Genomic DNA, 17,835 nt, shown 5'->3' with positions numbered 1-17,835 from the left:
TGGCCTTTAGCACTCCTTCTTTAGTCCGCAACGCTAGGCTGAGGTTCTGCCGTGCCTTTCTACAAGAATGGTCATACCATCCTCGATTTCTCTGAGGGGCAGGACCCTTCCTCTGCTGTACTTTTTTTAAGAAAAACCCCTGTAAATTGGCAAAAAACTTAGGATGTGACTCTTCAATCAAATTATTAAAATTTGGATCATTACAATAGACCTGCAGTCTGCTGACCTCTTTCGCAACAGCCTCCAGTAGGTCCTGCTTATCCCCTGGCTTGTCCAGCAATGTTGCCCATCTAATGTGGCGGAGGTTGTTAGTTGTAATGACATCTAGCGGCATAACGCCCCTTTCCTGTTTAAGTGAACTTTCTCCTTGGTCCAGATTAAAGAGTAAGCACAATGGATTGTGGTCACTCTCCAATCTAGATGTCACCTTCATATCTGTTATTTTGTGCCAGTCTCTGACATCTACAAGGATGTAATCTATCCGACTACTTGACCTTGTATTGTCAAAGGTGTGCACACCCTGGAGGTCTGAGGGGGTGCGACCGTTTACTGCCCTCAACCCCCTAGCCAAGCACAAGCTCTTCACCTGTATCGCCACCTCAGTCCATTTCTTTACCAGAGGTAAATCCAATTGAGGGATTCCCCATTTAGTATCTTCCTCTAGGGACATTTCATTATCCTAGTGACCTAGTGGTTCGAATGTGGTGTTCATGTCTCCCCCCACTAGGATAGTGATATGTGTTGGAAGATTTTCTAAATCATTATCTAAAGCTACTACCACCTCAGCAGCTTTACCCCCTTGTGTTCCCCTGGCATAGATGTTGTAGAGGGCCATATATTGGTCATCGGCCCATGTTATCACAATTGGGAGTAAATCACAGTTGTTAACGGGCCTCGCTCTAATAGTACATTGTAATGATTGGCGTACCCATGTGATTAACCCCCCTGAGGGCCGCCCTTTTGGGTTCTTTTTCGCGGGGACAACAAAATTTAAAAAGCCCTGCCGATAAACGGGAGTCACTGCCCGGGTTTCCTGAAACATAAGTACGTTATAGTTGTCAACAAATTCGCACCATTCAGGGGACTCTAGTTTGTGATGAATTCCCGCCAGATTCCAAGAAAGAAGTTTTAGACATGTCTTCGACGTGCTGGCCCTCCCATGTAATGGTGTTACATGCGGGGGGTAGGTCAAGATAGTTGGGGGGGCTAATTTCCCCACTACATTCAATGATGTCGGGACTCGATGTCAAATGCCCCACAATACAAGAAGAATCCCCACTAGGACTGAGTGTCCTACCATTACTAAGATTTCTTGTAGTAAGCTTCATGTCAGCACCTATTCCCCTCTCTTGGATTCCTATTCCCCTCTCTTGGATCCCTGGTGTATTGTCCTTGACTATACTCATCCGCCCTTTCAGTCAATCACACTCGTTGAGGCCAGAAAGGGCAGAAAATCTATTCTCCATCGGTATGCCCCAATTGCTTCTTATGCCGAGAGGTTTGCCTTTTCTTAACACAGGGTTCCATTTTGTTTTAAGCACTGTAGGATTTGAGATATTCCCTTTTTTTGCATAGAAGAAATCTAGCGTTAACGGAACTATTTCTGTGGTTCTACGCTGGGGGGGATATATATTTGCTAAGATGTTTGGCAGCACTTCGGGGTCAGAAAGATGCAACACCACACAATCCCCTTTAAATTTTTTGATACCACCCCCAATCCAATCTACTCTTCTAGCTTTCACAATTTCTTGTGCCAACTGGTCCATCCCTCCCGGGGTGAAGGCCATGTTCCTTGATAGCCAGTGGAGTGATTTATTTATCAGGGAAGATGTATTCTCTTCTTGCACAGGTTCTAAGAGGGGAACATTTGCCAGGACCAGTATCGGGGGGGATACCTCCACAATTAATTCTACAGGCCCCTTCTCTATATTAGAATCTGCCAGTCTGTCCCTTTGACTTGGCCCTTCAGGATGACCAATGTTAGTGTCTAATCCCCTGGAGCCCTACCCCCCTGTATCAGTAGTCAACATAGGGATAAAGGGAGTATTTTCCAATAATTCTAACCTGGGAACTGTCTGTGTATTTTTTGATTCGACTCTAAGTGTTTTCTGCTTGGTAACGTTTGCTGCTTCTTCTAATGATTTTTGCAGAAGACCCCCCAGCCTATTCACTTCTTCCGTGAGGTGGACTATTTTACTTAGGAGAGGTTTAGTTATAGTTTTGATTTTACTATCTAGGGCGTTTAACAGTGTCTTAAATTGGTCTTCATCCAAGAGTAACTTCCCTCCAGAGATTTCCCTTGTGTCTTCTCCAATGTTTTTCAATTGGGATACATCTGGTCGTTTTTTACTTGAGCGAAGCCCGCCCCGTTTTGAAAGACTCTTCTCCCCCCCCCCCTTAACAGCTCTTGGAGCTGGTACCGGTGCTGGGGGCTCCTCTTCTAGCAGTATTAATTCTTCATCAGGTATACTCTCAGAAACTGAGTCTGCAATAGCTACTAATAGCTGAGTTAGTGGATTATTCTCAGGTGTCTGAAATACCTCATTACTAATGTCAAAAGCAGGTGTAGTTAGAGGCGTGTTATCAGGTAGCAGTTCAGGTGAAAGGCTCAGCCCCAGTGAAGATCTCCTGTCATTGTTTATTTTTGCAACCTTCTGAACCATGTAATTTTCAATGGTATTGACAACTAGAGTCGGTTTAGCCTTAGACATGATGAGGGGCAACGTAGAAAATATCACCAAAATAATGCCGTGTAGTACCAGAACATAGGATGGCTTTACAGCAAATGCAGCATCAATATAGGTAAGAATAACTTACTGGAAATAGTTAGGGCAGAGTCCTTGGCCCTGTCCCTGTCTCTTCCTGCCGATGAGGGCCGTAGAGGGCCCGCCCTTTGCCCGGGCATCGCCCGGCGTCCCGCTCGCGTCCCGCGTCACGGGGACGTCCGCAGTTTAAATGCGCCTTCTGGCACTCTCTTCCCGCGTCTGTTGCGCGCCGCCCCTAGGCCTGCCGGGTAATGTAGTCCCCCGGGGCGGCGGCGCGAGGCTTCGTGGCTGTGTGACTCTCGGCGGTGGCGGCTTGAGGACCTGGCCCTTCTCTTGACTCCTGGCAGTGGCGGCGTATCATGTAAGTCTCCCCCTTTTATCCACTTTTATCACTTGGCTCCAATATTTCGTGAAAGGTTTCTCTTGTTCACAGCCTCCAACACTGCCAAATAAAACATAACGATTCTAGGACATAGCTGTGCTTTCAATTTGTTTAGTGCTTAGGTTTTATGCCTGTTCTAATCTAGTACCAAATGTGTATTTTTTAATATAGTGACCCCTGCTGCAAAGTTCCTTCAGCGTGCAGAGATCATGACACTTCCTAAAAAATTCAAAGATGCTAGTTTAAAAGAATAAAATAAAGAAACGTCAAATCTTGATTATAAATTGCACAGAATGCACAATTAATAGTTCAGAAGAACCTGCCTGGGATAATGAAGTCTCATGGTATTGCCTACTTATTAAGGGGTCTTTTAGTCTTGGGAGTAAAGATTACCTAGTAGCCCCTGCAGGATGTCAGCAATACTCATGTTAAACAGTTAACATCTCACAAATGTTGCTTTTTCACATGGTTGGAACATGAGCTTACACACCTAATTGGTCTGCTGAACCTACCACCATTCAGAAGTTTCCTAAAATATTTTGAATGGTGGTAGGGTACTCTACTCACTCTCTTCTAGATGTTGGTTTGTGCAAAAATCTTCCCAACAGCCTAGAGGATTGTGGGTCTATAGTAAAAGGTAGCAGGCATGTGGAACCATCTTGCATCGAAGAACTAGATCATACTCTTCATGTGGAGATGGGGTTCTAGCTTGAAGTCAAAGTTCTGGAGACCTTAGGGAGGGAGTATAATGTTGGGTCCCTCTTTAACACCTTTAATTTTGTGGCCTTATTTGGTGTGATTAATCAAAGGTTGCACTCGAGCATTATCCTTAACACTTGGCCAGATCGCATATTTGATTTTCAGATACTTTAATTGGTTATCCTTTGAACTAAGCAAGACACTTATCACGTTAGTGTTATTTAGAAGTCCCTTCAACATTAATGTGCTGAAAATTTGGTTGTTTGGTAAAGGAAAGACCAACTACCTGTATGCGGTCTAAATCAAATATATCTTGTTAAAACGGTCCAGTTTCATTCAACAGACCTATCGTTGGGCAATTCTTTCCTGGTGGTTTGAATAGATGGATCAGCAGGATGCCCTTTATATTCACGTCAGAAGTCAATAAAGTCGTCTTTAAAAGATTTGTCCTTATTCTTAAACATTTTTGAAAATCCAGATTGGTGATGCTTTCTCCTTTATTTCAATAACATTTGGAGAAGAGTTGGCAATGGATTTGAAAAGAGGCAAATTGTAATAGTGTTAATGTGGGTGGCTGATCCAGAAAATACAGACTTCTGCCTAAGTGCCCCCCTGAAAATTGTCTGCACCTGTTTCTTCTGTCATGTTCTGATATTGTTATGGAATCATGCATGTGTCTTATTGTTCCAGACTAGATTGGTGTTCAGGAAGGGTACCAGCGTGGTCCACTCGGAGAAAAGCAGTTGTGATGTCCGTCACTGGATGCACTGTAGGCATCTGATGACTGGTATAGAACATTGTCTAATGTAATTTTGATGTGCCATAATTCCAATCTTGTGTTGCCATCAGTATCCGTAACCTTGATCATCTGATCCTGTGGTAAATGCTTGGCTGTATGGGTCCCAGTAAGAAACAGTCTTAATAAATAGTTGTAACAGGAGGTGGCTAACAAAATATACAAATCTACAGCATTATCTGCACACTACATTACCAGTTCAGAGACCTTTGCAACTCCTGACCATTCTTTTTCTCTGATTTCTTCTCTTTCAGTTGAATGCTACAGTTCCCCTGCTTGGACGTTCAGGCTTGTTGGGGGAGTTGCGAAACAATTTTTTTACTGATGTGGCATGTGGAAGGGGCAAGAAGTCTGAGAGCACTTTTTCCATCACCTCTTCGGGGCTCCTATGTGAATTCAATGACAAGAGACTGCTGGATAAATTTGTTGAGTTGAGGGTGAGTTTTGTCTCTGAACCAGCGCTACGGTGGAGCAATAACATCACATATCTGTTTTAGGAGTGTTCAGTATGCTTTTGGTAGTTGACTAGTTTTGGTATTGGCAGCAATCCGCATTCAAGTCTCATATTTATGTTTAAAATTTTCTTTTCTTTTTTTACAAAGTTATGTTTTTATATTTACCAACAAAAAGAATTGCAGAAATACATTGGTTATTGGACTGCATTACATTTGCGATTGTTAGTGTGTAGCATCATTAACTCATTAAGTGATATGGACCTCGTCTAGCATGCCTAAAGTGGGAAACGGCCACTACAAAGCGGCCGTTTCCACGGATACCTTAACCACCATGCAGTACAACGCATGCGTGGTTACCACGATAGCCTTTACCACGCATACCTTTACTACGAGGTATGTAGTAAAGGCATATGTGGTAAAGGTTAAAAGTTAAAAAAAAAAGGGGCTTGGGAGGGGTGGGGGGGGGGGGGGGGCCTCTTTCCCCCCCCCCCCCCCCCCAAAAAAACTCACCAGAAGTCACGTCGGGATATGCAGGCAAACATCGTTGTTTAAGAGAAAACGGGGAAAAAAATCCGCTTTCTCTTAACGACGTATGACGTCACCACGGAAGAATTTGTGGAAAAGTTAGTGCGTAGAAATACCATTCCGTTGTAACGCATGCGTGGTAAAGGCATGCGTTGCAACGGAATGTGAAGTAAGAACATACAACCGCCTAAAGTCCTTTTAGCATCTTTTATACTTGTACCTTCTAGCACCAGATGGCTACTAGGTGTTCACCTAGGTGTACAACTTCTCCATTCCCCTACCTATTTTTTTCTAGTGTTTGGAGATGTTGGTTCTAGAGTCAGGAACTGGGGTGCCCTTTTAATCAAATAAATGTAGTTTCCCAAGTCTTGGGAGTGAAACACTGGTATTGTAATTTCAAAAGGGTGGTGGAAGAGGGGGCACATACGTTTTTTCTGGTAGGTTAACGGTATGTTTAAGTTTTTCCTTTGGTGGTTTACGTGTCATACCACTAATTCTGACTAATACCTTTTTTTCCCTTTAAAAACAAAGGTTTACATTTAATCCGATTGCAATTTACGCCCAGAAATGTTTCCGTAAAGGCTATGTTGCTTGTCTTTGTAAGTTGTAGCATGCATTAAGCAGGTTGAGTTAAGCAACTTGTGAAAAACGTTTTATTTTTTTATTTCAGTATATTTTATTAAGAAAAAAATTATATTTACATGGTGCAGAGGATATACATGATATACATGGGAGATGACTGAGGACCAGGAAAAAGGGGGGGGGGGCCCGGGCAGGGGGGGTCTTTTAGTAGTCATTGCAGCCTCCGTTGTCCATTTATTTCTCGTTACTACTTAGTTCCTTTGGCATTTAAAAAATTTTTTTATTTACAACTGCCGATTTTTATTAAAACTATTTTGCTTAGATTCCTTTACTTCACACTACGATTAGGAACAGATTGTTTAAATGCAGACTGCGTGGCAAAGTGCACCAATCTTTTTTTGGTGTAAGAAATGTTCTTCTGCGTAAGGGAAGGTAACTATTAGCAAAAGGCCACCTTTTTTTTTTTTTTTTTATTATTTAAGTTGGATTAAAAAACTGTTCCTTTAGGCACTATTTTGAGGCCCCACTTTGAGCATCTAGTTGCATAATATGTATTGTATACATACTTCCACATAGATTGCATCTGTACATGCTTTTTAATCCGCAATAATGTGTAAATGTGTGCACTGTGACTTTTTCTCGACTCCTGTATCTTTAAACTGAACAAAATTTGGACGATGGCGTTTATGGCTTCTTGAAATGATACTGTGCATTCTTTCATCTTTGAGGTACAAGAGTCTTGAAATTGTTGGGTGCTGGAGGAAAATTTACTATTTGAGGAAGTTGTGTCATTCAGCAGGTGAAATAATTTCAAGTTCTATAACGTAATAAAAAAAAAAAAAGATTGTTTGGAAACCTGCTATCTCCTTTATGAATGTCCTGCACAAACTCGGCCAAAAACTGGATCCATTCCACAACCCTGCTAAGAGCCTATATATTTGGCAAATGCTGTGCTTAGAAAAAAAAAAAAAAAAAAAACTAGTAATGTTTGTAGGTGTGTTCAGATTGGTAGCGATTGGTGGGGGGACGAGGTTGGAAAGAGACGCCATAGTCGGTTGAGCTCTGGCTGAACTTCACAAGGTAAAAAACTGTTGATCTCTAAAAGGTAAACTAGTTTTGTGATAAATCACTGGCTCACCCTTACCAGTAATGTTCTCCTGATAAATACATCTGGTATATGTGCAGCTGCTAACAAAAATACAGTTAAAACAAATTATTTAAAAGGTACAGACTAGTTGGAAGGACAATTTAAAAGTTAATGGCCACAAAAATTAGGTACAGCTCTGATGTAATGATTAAAATGTTTAGCAAAATCAAATGGGTATAATTGATATATTCTGCTTTAGATGGCATAATCAGAATTCCTTTACCACAACTACTATTGTGAAGAAGCAGTGCATTCATTTTTTTAGCTTTGAAAGTAATCCGTAACCACCTGCCACTCCTAAGAGGAAACCGATCTGTACAATAGAGTACTTAAAAAACAATATTGTAAGTTCTGTTCACTTGCAGCAGCACTACTCCGCTTTGGAGAAAATGTTTCACGATTGGAAGTATATCTTGATAAACCTTTTCTAACCTCCGGGATTGAATCTTTAGATCCACGCAGTTTTCAATTGCAAGTGACTTTAAAACAATCTAATTTAAGTTCATATTGCCAGTCTGCTTCTGGACGTCGAGATATCTCTGCAGCAGCAACAGCAGGCTCTGTCCACAGGGTCATCTGCACCATAGTCACAAAAGAAAGGTTAAGTGGGGCAAGCAGGAGAAATATCCAATTGTGACTAACCGTTTCTTCTGCTCCAGGAACTTCTGCATCCCCAGGCAATAGGAGGGAAGTCTCCCAGGAGCAAGCAGGGTTCTGCAGTCGTATCACAGACCTACTGTAGCTTCATGGGATCTTGGGCCCTGTGTAGCTTAAGTGTTGAGGAGGTTAATGCTACTAGTCTTGGAAACAGTGCTAGACCGCAGAAGTTCAAGTGAAGAGTTATAGACCTCTAATGCTCAGTCAGTAAATAGTTGAAGCAGTAGCTAGGTATACTGTCCTATGTTCTGTTCGAAGCAGTTTGAGCCTCTTTGGAGTGGGTTAAGCAGGGCATCTTAAAGGGTAAACCCTGTTAATCAAGGATGACCTATTGGTTAACAGGGCTAATTCCTAAGCTTTCGCATCCAGATTTTGCTTCAGTATGATCAAGTTTCTGTTGCAGGATTATGTTTTCAAATAACTATGCAACCGTTCTCGGTACCACAAGCTTCATTATAGTAACTTTGTTCCTATAAATTGCACACTCGCTACCCTTTTCGCCCACCTCCCCCCACCCCCTCCAGCCTACTAAAATCGTAGAAATTCTGTACCCCAGTCTCCATGTGCTCTCGCCTCACTGTTGGGCCTGGCTTTAGAGTGGTCTTCTTATTGAATCCAACCTTTTTTGTGTTATTTCTCAACATAAAGGCTGACGTTTCTTGCAAGACTCTAATCACATGGCATACCTAGCTGATCTTCCTCTCCATACTACCCTTTGTGTCTCCCTTTTATTCTGACAAATGTTGGTTCAGGCTGTGCAAAGGTGCAAATTTACTTGCCCCAGTATTGGAACTTTCATAGATTCCCATGCTTTGTATCATTCCTCGTCAGATTAGGAGCCTCGGTAAATAGAAAATACCATAGCAGTATGTACAAAAGAGAAAGTAAGGCCTAGGCCTCGTCTCATTTTGTTGCATATCCACCTCTTTTTGTAAAAGAGACCAAAAACTTGCAACAACCAATCAGATTAGCCTCACCCCGTAGAGCCCTTCTGAGAGAGCCTCAGATTTTCTACCGCACGTTGTGCTAAGGGAGTCTCCACTGAGCGCTGCTCAGTTTTCTCTTCAACTTTGGTTTTCTACATCTAATCTCTCTTCAGGATGTCGGAAAAGAAAGCTTTATTCAAGGGCTGTGCTACCTGTTCAAAGAAAAGACTTTATATTGAAGATAAACATAAGGACTGCATTTATTGCTTATACCCGGATCACTGATTGTAAAATCTGCAGGACCTTTTCTATCAAGACTCTAAGAGACCGGGAAGGAATACTTCTGACTTGGTTACAGAAGATGAAGTCACGGAAAGAGGTAATTTCTAGTGACAGTGAAGATTCCTCCTCAGCAAAATCTACGAGGAAGTCTACAAAAAGGGGTAGATCTTCCCCCCCTTCTACGTCCACTGAACCCCCTGCCAAGGCCTCTCAAAAGACTTCTGATCGGTCTAAAATGCTTAGTCCGAAAAACTCTCCTCCCCGAGGTGCAAAGGAGAGGGAGGGACTTGTTCCTGATGTTTTATCTGCTAAGAAGGCAAGCCAAGACCCTTCTACTACCTCTTCACCATCTGAAAAGCAGAACCTTTTAAAAAAAAAAAAAAAACTTCAAGTGCACCTCAGGAAACAAAAGGGGAGAAGAAAATCCATCCGTTGACGACTTCCTCAGGTACGTCGACATCAAAGATTCATCCAGTTTCAATTTCCGCTCCGTCGACGGTCCCCTCGTCGATAGATTTGCCAACGACATCTTTGACGATGAACTCATCGACGATACATCCTGCCTCTGGTCGTCGACTATGCTGATGACGTCGACGGTGATGACACCGACGATGGTGTCGGCGAAGACGACGATGATTCTGACGTCGAGCTTGTCGACAGTACCGTCGACTATCAGCCCACCGCCGACAAAGTTACTTTCTCTGGCCACGACTATTCCTTCGTCGTCGACACCGCCGACGATACAAAAGGTCAACATTTCTATTAAGAGAAGACAAATTACACCGGAAATGACATCACCCCGTAGGGTGACACCGTTACCTCCAGCACTTCTTCTGGAGGAGGAATGTTCTGACGAGGATGAAAGTTCGTATGGAGATGCTTATAGTCTGTCTCAGCTCCAGGTGAAGTACCAGGACTCGGATTTGGATGATTATTACTTGGGTCAACATCACCCAGAACAACAATTCACTCTCTTGATAGACTTCTGGATCCATCTCAACAAGGTATGGTGGCCATGCCGTCTTCACTGATAAATGACCTGCAACTGATGTTGTTGGACTACAAGAGGAGATTTCCATCTCAAGCCTCTGAATCCATACAACCTCCTCTGCCACCACCTCTGCCGCCTCCTACTTCTGGCACATCAATATCTCAAAGGCCTGAAGGGGAGCCTTTGGCAGAACGGCAAGATATTATTACAGTGCATGAAGATGATGATGATGATTCATCAGACGAGGACCAGAATGTGGAACATATCCCAAATCCCGACAGAGAATGGGACGAATATATCATCCCAGATCCGGCTTCACCATCTCCATAATCTTATGGAAAGAGTGTCCAAAAGATTTGGCCTTCCTGTTCCAGTGGTTCAATCAGACTGTTTCCTCTATGATTTTAAGGAGCCGTATAAAAAATCAATCCGTTCCATCCCTATCGTAGCGCACGTTTGGAGTGAGGGTAAGAAGGTGATGCAGTCTCCAGCTACTGTTATCTCGGTTCAACCGCGTCTGGAGAAAAAGTTAAGGCTCCGGAGGATAGTCCTGCCTGTTTGATTAGACAGCCGAAGCCAGGCTCCGTTATTTCTCAGGCGGCTCAAAGAAAATCAAAGAACCCATCAGCACCCCTGACCAGAAGGGCAGACACTTGGACAATGTGAGCAAGAGGTTTTCCTCTAGGTCCAGCCTCCTCGTTAGAGCCTCTAACGCACTAGCAATTTTGGGACGATATGATCGCCAAATGTGGTGCGATCTCTCTCCTTTTATTGATCAACTTCCGGAGAGTTCCAAGGCTGATGCAAGAAAGATCCTAGAGGAGGGTGAACGATCTTCATCCGAAATTATAGATTGTCCAATGGATATTGCTACAACTGCCTTTCGCGCCTTAGCAGGTTCAGCTGTCGTAAGGCGTCAAGGTTGGCTACGATCTACCTGGTTTTGCCCTAAAGTGCAGAATAAAATTCTGGATCTGCCTTTTGATGGTGATATGCTTTTTGGCAAGCATATAGACTACGCCTTGCAGGACATTAAGAAAAATACAGAGACTGCAAGGTCTTTGGGCACGCTACAATATCGCAAGGTGCCTTTACGGGGTGCAAGAGGAAAAGGCTTCTCTACATATAAGGGAGGTTATCAACAACGCTACTCCTCTTATTCACAATCTTCACTCTTTCAAGCCTCAGTATTCTCAATGCCAAAACCAATTGGCGTCTTTCTCTCGTCAGTCTTGAAGAGATAAACAAGGACGGCAGGGGAGAGAGACCTCTAAACATCAATAGTGGCTTCCGGCTCTGCCTACTGGTCCTTCACCCCTTGTGACAACAGTGGGGGGCAGGATAACACATTTTCTCAAGTGCTGGAAGATCATAACCGATCGGTGGGTCCTACATATCATCCAATTTGGCCATACACTAGAATTTCAAAACCTCCCTCCTCCCAGAGCCCCTCGCGCCACAGAATCAAAATATCTGCATCTTCTCCGTCTCGAAGCTCGTCAACTGCTCTCCAAGGGAGCGATAGAGCCAGTACCGCTCTCTCAAGGAGGAAAAGGGTTCTATTCCAGGTTTTTCCTGATTCGCAAGACTAAGGAACAGTGGCGCCCAATCTTAGATCTGAGAGAGCTCAACCCCTATCTCATAAAACTCTCGTTCCGGATGGTCTCTCTTCAAGATATCTTGCGTCTTCTAAATCCAGGAGATTACATGGCGACTCTAGATCTCCAGGATGCATATTTCCACGTTCCGATCCACACAGCACACAAAAAGTGTTTGCGCTTCACAGTAGCCAAGAGCCACTTTCAATTCAAAGTACTGCCGTTCGGGCTCAGATCCGCTCTGCGGATATTCACAAAGATATTGGCCCCGGTGGCAGCATTCCTCAGGAAACAATCTCTAGAAGTTTTTCCATACCTTGACGATTGGTTGATAAAAGCTCCATCTTCTCAAGCAACGGCAAATGCAGTCAAAAGTTGCGTTCAGCTTTTCAATTATCTAGGTCTGTATCTCAACAAAGACAAATCACGTCTTTCTTCCATCCAGGACGGTCAAGTTTCTGGGTTCCATTCTGGATACAAGAAGCTGCAAAGCTTTCCCATCGGAGGAAAGACAGAAAAACCTAATCTTCTCTGCCAACCAATTACAAAAGAGACGGTCCCTGTCAGTTCGTCTATACAAATCTCTCCTAGGGTCGATCTCATCTTGCATACCATTAGTTCCGCATTGCAGACTGCATTTGCGCCCCTTGCAAGATCAACTAGACATGCAATGGCGCCAGGCGGAAGGTTCTTTCGAGGACAAGATAAAGGTCACTCCTCTCATGAGGAAGGCAACGGTTTGATGGACTATCAAAGAAAATATCTCAAGAGGTCTCTTTCAGGATGGCTCCATCCCCTCTGATTCTAACCATGCCTCAATGGAAGGCTGGGGGGCTGTCTTACAGGATCTCCAGGTGAGCAGTCGCTGGAACCCCGAAGAACGTCTTCTCCATATCAATCTTTTGGAACTCAGGGCGATTCGTTTGGCCTTGCAAGCTTTCCTTCCGAGGATTCGGGGCTCCGCTGTTCTGGTCCATACGGACAACACGACGGCCATGCATTCTATAAATAAGCAAGGAGGTACGAGGTCTCATCTACTCTCAAAAGAGGCCCAAGAAATATGGGAATGGGCGATTCTCCAGAACGTTGTCCTTTCAGCAGAGCATCTACCAGGCACCCTCAACACAACAGCAGACACCTTGAGCCGTCTGAAATCAGCCTGTCAGGAGTGGGAGGTGGATCAAGATACTCTGGACGTAGTTTTCGCACATTGGGGCACTCCAACCATAGACCTGTTTGCTACTCCAGAAAACAGGAAATGCCGATTCTATGCAAGCAGGGATCACCATAGAGGGTCACTGGGGAATGCTCTTTCGATGTCCTGGTCAGGCGCATTTGTTTACGCCTTTCCTCCAATTCCCCTGATGCCGAGGCTTCTCAGGAAACTAAAGACTGAACCATGCAGAATGATTTTAATTGCACCAGCGTGGCCTCACCAATTCTGGTTCATGGAGCTTCTCCTGCTTGCTCAGGATCAGCCGTTTCACCTATGTCCCTTTCCATCTCTATTAACAATGTCCCAGGGACAAGTGGTGCATCCAGATCCGAGCTCTCTCCAATTTAGGGCTTGGCTCCTGAGCACAGAGAATTCCGCAGCTTAAATATCCCTCAGGACTGTAGGGAAATTTTAACTCAAGTTTGCGCCCCAAGTACAATTAAGACCTATCGTGCTAAATGGAAGCGCTTCGGCCTATGGTGCCGCCGTGAAAACCTTCATCCGTTCTCTTCGGCTCCTCATCAGATACTGCCTTACATTTTGTCACTGGCCAAGTCAGGTCTTTCACATTCTTCCATCAAAGTACATCTGGCGGCTATTTCAAGATTCAGAAGGACAGCCTCTGGTCCTTCTCTCTGGTCTGCTAGAATTATCAAGCAGTTCCTGAAGGGTCTTTTCAGGGTCTTCCTGCCAGTTCGGCCTCCACCTCCAGCTTGGAATCTCTATCTGGTTCTGGCTCAACTCATGAGAACTCTGTTCAAGCCCATCCACAGAGTGGATTTAAAATGTTTGTCTTGGAAGTTATCTCTCCTTTTAGCCCTGACTTCAGCTAGGAGAGTGGGGGAGCTGCAAGCTCTCTCCATTTTAGAACCTTTTCTACAGTTCAAAAAGGACACTGTTTTTAAGGACAAATCCGAAATGTATTCAGAAAGTCCCTTCGGATTTATATTTGAACTAACCAGTGGTTCTAAAATCTTTTTTCCCTCGACCTACGTCTCGAGCAGAACGGTCTCTACATTCCTTGGTTGTCCAGAGGTGTCTCACATTTTTACTTGAACGCACAAAGGATTTTAGAAAATCTTCACAGCTTTTTTGTGGCTTTTAGTGCTCCTCGAAGGATTTCCAATTTCAAAACCAGGAATCTCACGTTGGATTTCAAGTACAATTCATTATTGTCATCAAGTGGCAGGGAAACCGCTAGAAAGACATGTGCTCCACGTCACTCCACAAGATCAGTTTCATCTTCTGCTGCTCTCTTCGCTGGGGTTCCTATCAAAGACATTTGTAGGGCAGCTACATGGAGCAGTGCCCACACGTTCACAAAGCATTACTGCTTGGACTCTTCCATGAGGAGCGAGGCGGCAGTAGGACAAGCAGACCTGAGGAATCTTTTCCAATGAGAGGTGAGCTTTCCCTTCTATCCCTTCTTCCTGTGATTGCACAGTTTGTATCCTAAAATGTTTCCGATATATGGTTACATGTACATGTTACCCATTTTCATAAGAAATAATATACATGTATGCTGAGGTATGTTAATACACATGTAGCAAAATGTGCGCTTATGGCTTACTGCTAGCTACTCTGATACAAAGCATGGGAATCTATGAAAGTTCCAATACTGGGGCAAGAAAACAAATTACTTACCTGTAAATTTGGTTCTCTAGTATTGATAACTTTCATAGATTCCCATGCGCCCACCCTTCTCCCCTGGGAAAGCTCAGCCTTCAGCAGAGGTGGTTATTGTTACACAACGGCTACGAAAATCTGAGGCTTTCTCAGGAGGGTTCTAGGGGGTGAGGCTAATCTTATTGGTTGTTGCAAGTTTTTGGTCTCTTTTACAAAAAGAGGTGGATATGCTACAAAATGAGATGAGGCCTAGGCCTTACTTTCTCTTTTGTACAGACTGCTATGGTATTTTCTATTTACCGAGGCTCCCAAGCTGACGACGGGGAATGATACAAAGCATGGGAATCTATGAAAGTTACCATTACTGGGGAACCAAAGTTACAGGTAACTAATTTGTTTTCTTAATAGGAATTCCAGCCAAGAATGTGGATGCCTTTTGTAAAACTCTTAGCTGATATTGGGCCGAATATTTTCTTTATATTTCCAAACTAATAATGACATTATAGGTAATATAAATCTAATCTCTTGTTGTACTGTCTTTAATGCAGGTTATATTTATTGTAATATTTTCAGCTGTCTGTAGAAAACATGCACTACTAAAAGCATGTTAGCTCATTTGCATTTAATGCAGCATCACAGGAGCTCTGCTAACAGAAACTTGTGGCAATTTAGAGTAAAAGCGGGTATTCAGAGCACCGTGTCCTTTAGCCATAGCTGAGTTAAATATGAAATGTGTGAAGAGGAGAAGGAAGATGGGTGTCTCTACCTGGCAGTGTTCCACCATCTTGCTTTTTGCCAAAAGTCTTACTAGCGGGAGGCCTTGGATGCTGACAAAGGCATACCTGTTGGGTTAGGGAACATACATCCTACCCTTTTCCCTGCTATGTGACAGGTACCTGTAAGAGATGCAGGAGTGCAAGCCGTAGAGTTATGCGCACCTGCTTGTTTGATTTAAGTATTGGCATGCTGAGTGTGAATCCTGTGATGCACAGGTAAGGCCCACAACGGTTATTTGGCAAGGGGTAGCATAACATCGAAAATAGGATCTGAAAAATCACTGGCTGACGGGGGCATATCTGGTTTCAAATGAGAGCAGACCTTATGTAGTGAGATGGGTGTATGAAAAAATGGCTGATAAGCATCCATCCTCAACTTATTATAGTTATGAATGATCAAAACAGGTTCGATTTGTTAGCAATTTCTTCAGTAAAATGGATTTTCTTTCCTTTTGTTTTTGCTCAGAACACTGACAGCTGTGCAGTAAGTTGGATTGAAAGTTTCGTTTACTATAATTTCCTTTTTTTCAGTTCCTTTTCTCCTTACAGCTGTTCATCTTTCATCCCATGCTTGTGAATGATCAAACATTTTTCATTATTCCTCAAAAGGCTGCTATGTATGTGGTGTATTTTGTCTTGATGTACTTGCATTCACCTTACAGTGCATGCCACATCTCATCTTGAGAGTTCAGTGTAGTTCTTGGTTAGTTTTGCTACAGGACAGACCACCGAGTTGCTGTACTCTTCATCTAGTTCCAGGGCAGTGTGCTTGAAGGACTTCTCCAGTGTCCTTATGTTAGACATTAAATAAAATGGAAGCAAGAGTTTTTGTCTCCATGTGACTAATCGCTAATTTCTGCCGATTTGGAATAAGCAGTGCTCTTTCTTTTTAAAACCAAAGCTTGGATCCCTCCGACCCCTAGCCATGGCCGCATTCAGCCCCTTTTTCTGATGTCCTTGGTAAAGCAAGGTCCTTTCTTCTGCAGCCCTTTGTAGATCTAGCCAGTAGCTGAGGGTCACTGTGCTCTTTTACATGTCTATGCTTAGGTGTTGGTGGGGATGAGTAGCTTTAGACCATTAACAAACGTGCTTTTAAATTGTACAGGGAATGTCATCCCCAGTTTTATGTGGAAGTGCAAGCTGTATAGACCCCCAAACAACTTGCCACTTAATTGGTTGGTTAAAAAAAGATATCAGAAAGGAAGAAGTACTCCCTATCGTGTGAATATGGAAGGGTGAACTCGCCACCCAATGGGATTCCTTAATCATTGGCTTTAGTGTTCACACTACGTTTTGGCCTGAAGCTAAGGAGAGATGTGATGGACACCAGTCCAAGAGGCAGAGGTGCTGGTCTCTAAGGTGCAAGCCTTTTTTTAAATTGTATTATAAGAGAAAGGGCATTGAATGTACCTTTGACTATCGATGCACATTAGGCTTGGGCACCTTCTCTTCTTATGTATTATAATTTGGTAGGAGTGTAGGTTGAAACCCAAAATGCAGCACATTGCTCCCATAACTGCCTTCCAATGCCATGCAGGCAAGTCACGATGTTTCAATCTTTTACAGTGCTAGTCTATGTCCAAGGATCCAACATTCCTTCTGCAATATGGGGCAATGGAAATTGAAGTAAAGATGTAGCAGCATTACTTGCTCAGACACACTGCATCATACAGGTTATGCTTAAAATATTTGAAAATAAATGAAAACATCAAGACTCTTCTTTCCAAAGTGCCATAATTTGCTTTCTTTGCATCTGTTTCAGAGTTCTAAGTTCGTCGTGTCTTTAACCACCAGGTTACAGTTTGGGGCAGCTCTGACGACACTGTATGCAGGCCCCAAAACAGAATAACCAGAGTTGGCTGTATGCTTTGTGGCACCAAAAAAGACCTGTAAAGGCCTGTGTTTTCGTACCTTTAACTGAGTGCTCTTAGCTCCTGCTACCTGCCACTGAAAAGAGGAAGAATTCCACAGCACTGCCCCTAGCTTGCGTGTTCATTTACATCAGGAATGGGCAACTTAATCCCAACATGAGCGAGCCACCAGCACCTTCCTCCAGCATTGTTCCTAACCATTGAGCTCGCATCCCATTGTTTCGGCTTGTTACCTTTGCAAGAGGTTTTGATAAAAAAGATGTTCAAATGTTTTGCTCTGTGCAGCATCGGATTGCGTGCATGCTCCATTCAGTCACAGGTAGCTGCACGTTGCAACCTTTTTTAGCACTCTATGCTCATTCAAGGGACTGAAATATCCCGCTTTCCGATACTTGGTCTGATCCATTGGCTTGCAGACTGCTTATTTTGTTGTCCTTACGGTTTGCTAGACTCAGACGCGCAGCAGGCTGCTTTACGAAACTTTAAAGGTATGTGATTTGGGCGTGATATGCTTGAATGTATTAATGCCATAGATCAGTGA

The 17,835-nt window shown here is 43.4% G+C and overlaps 1 protein-coding gene across 1 annotated transcript in view; it reads left to right on the top strand.

Moving 5' to 3' along the window:
- The window catches only part of MAPKBP1 (mitogen-activated protein kinase binding protein 1), a 986,444-nt gene that overhangs the window by 471,272 nt on the left and 497,337 nt on the right, over positions 1-17,835 (top strand). The window contains exon 8 of the mRNA XM_078662278.1: positions 4,897-5,079. Coding sequence (XP_078518404.1) covers positions 4,897-5,079 — 183 coding nt within the window. The remainder of the gene's footprint in view (positions 1-4,896; positions 5,080-17,835) is intronic.

The sequence above is a fragment of the Lissotriton helveticus genome, chromosome 9, assembly GCF_964261635.1.
Source record: "Lissotriton helveticus chromosome 9, aLisHel1.1, whole genome shotgun sequence".
NCBI classification, from domain to species: domain Eukaryota; kingdom Metazoa; phylum Chordata; class Amphibia; order Caudata; family Salamandridae; genus Lissotriton; species Lissotriton helveticus.
The sequence above is the reverse complement of the archived record's forward strand: the minus strand, read 5'-3'. Positions and strand labels throughout refer to the sequence as shown.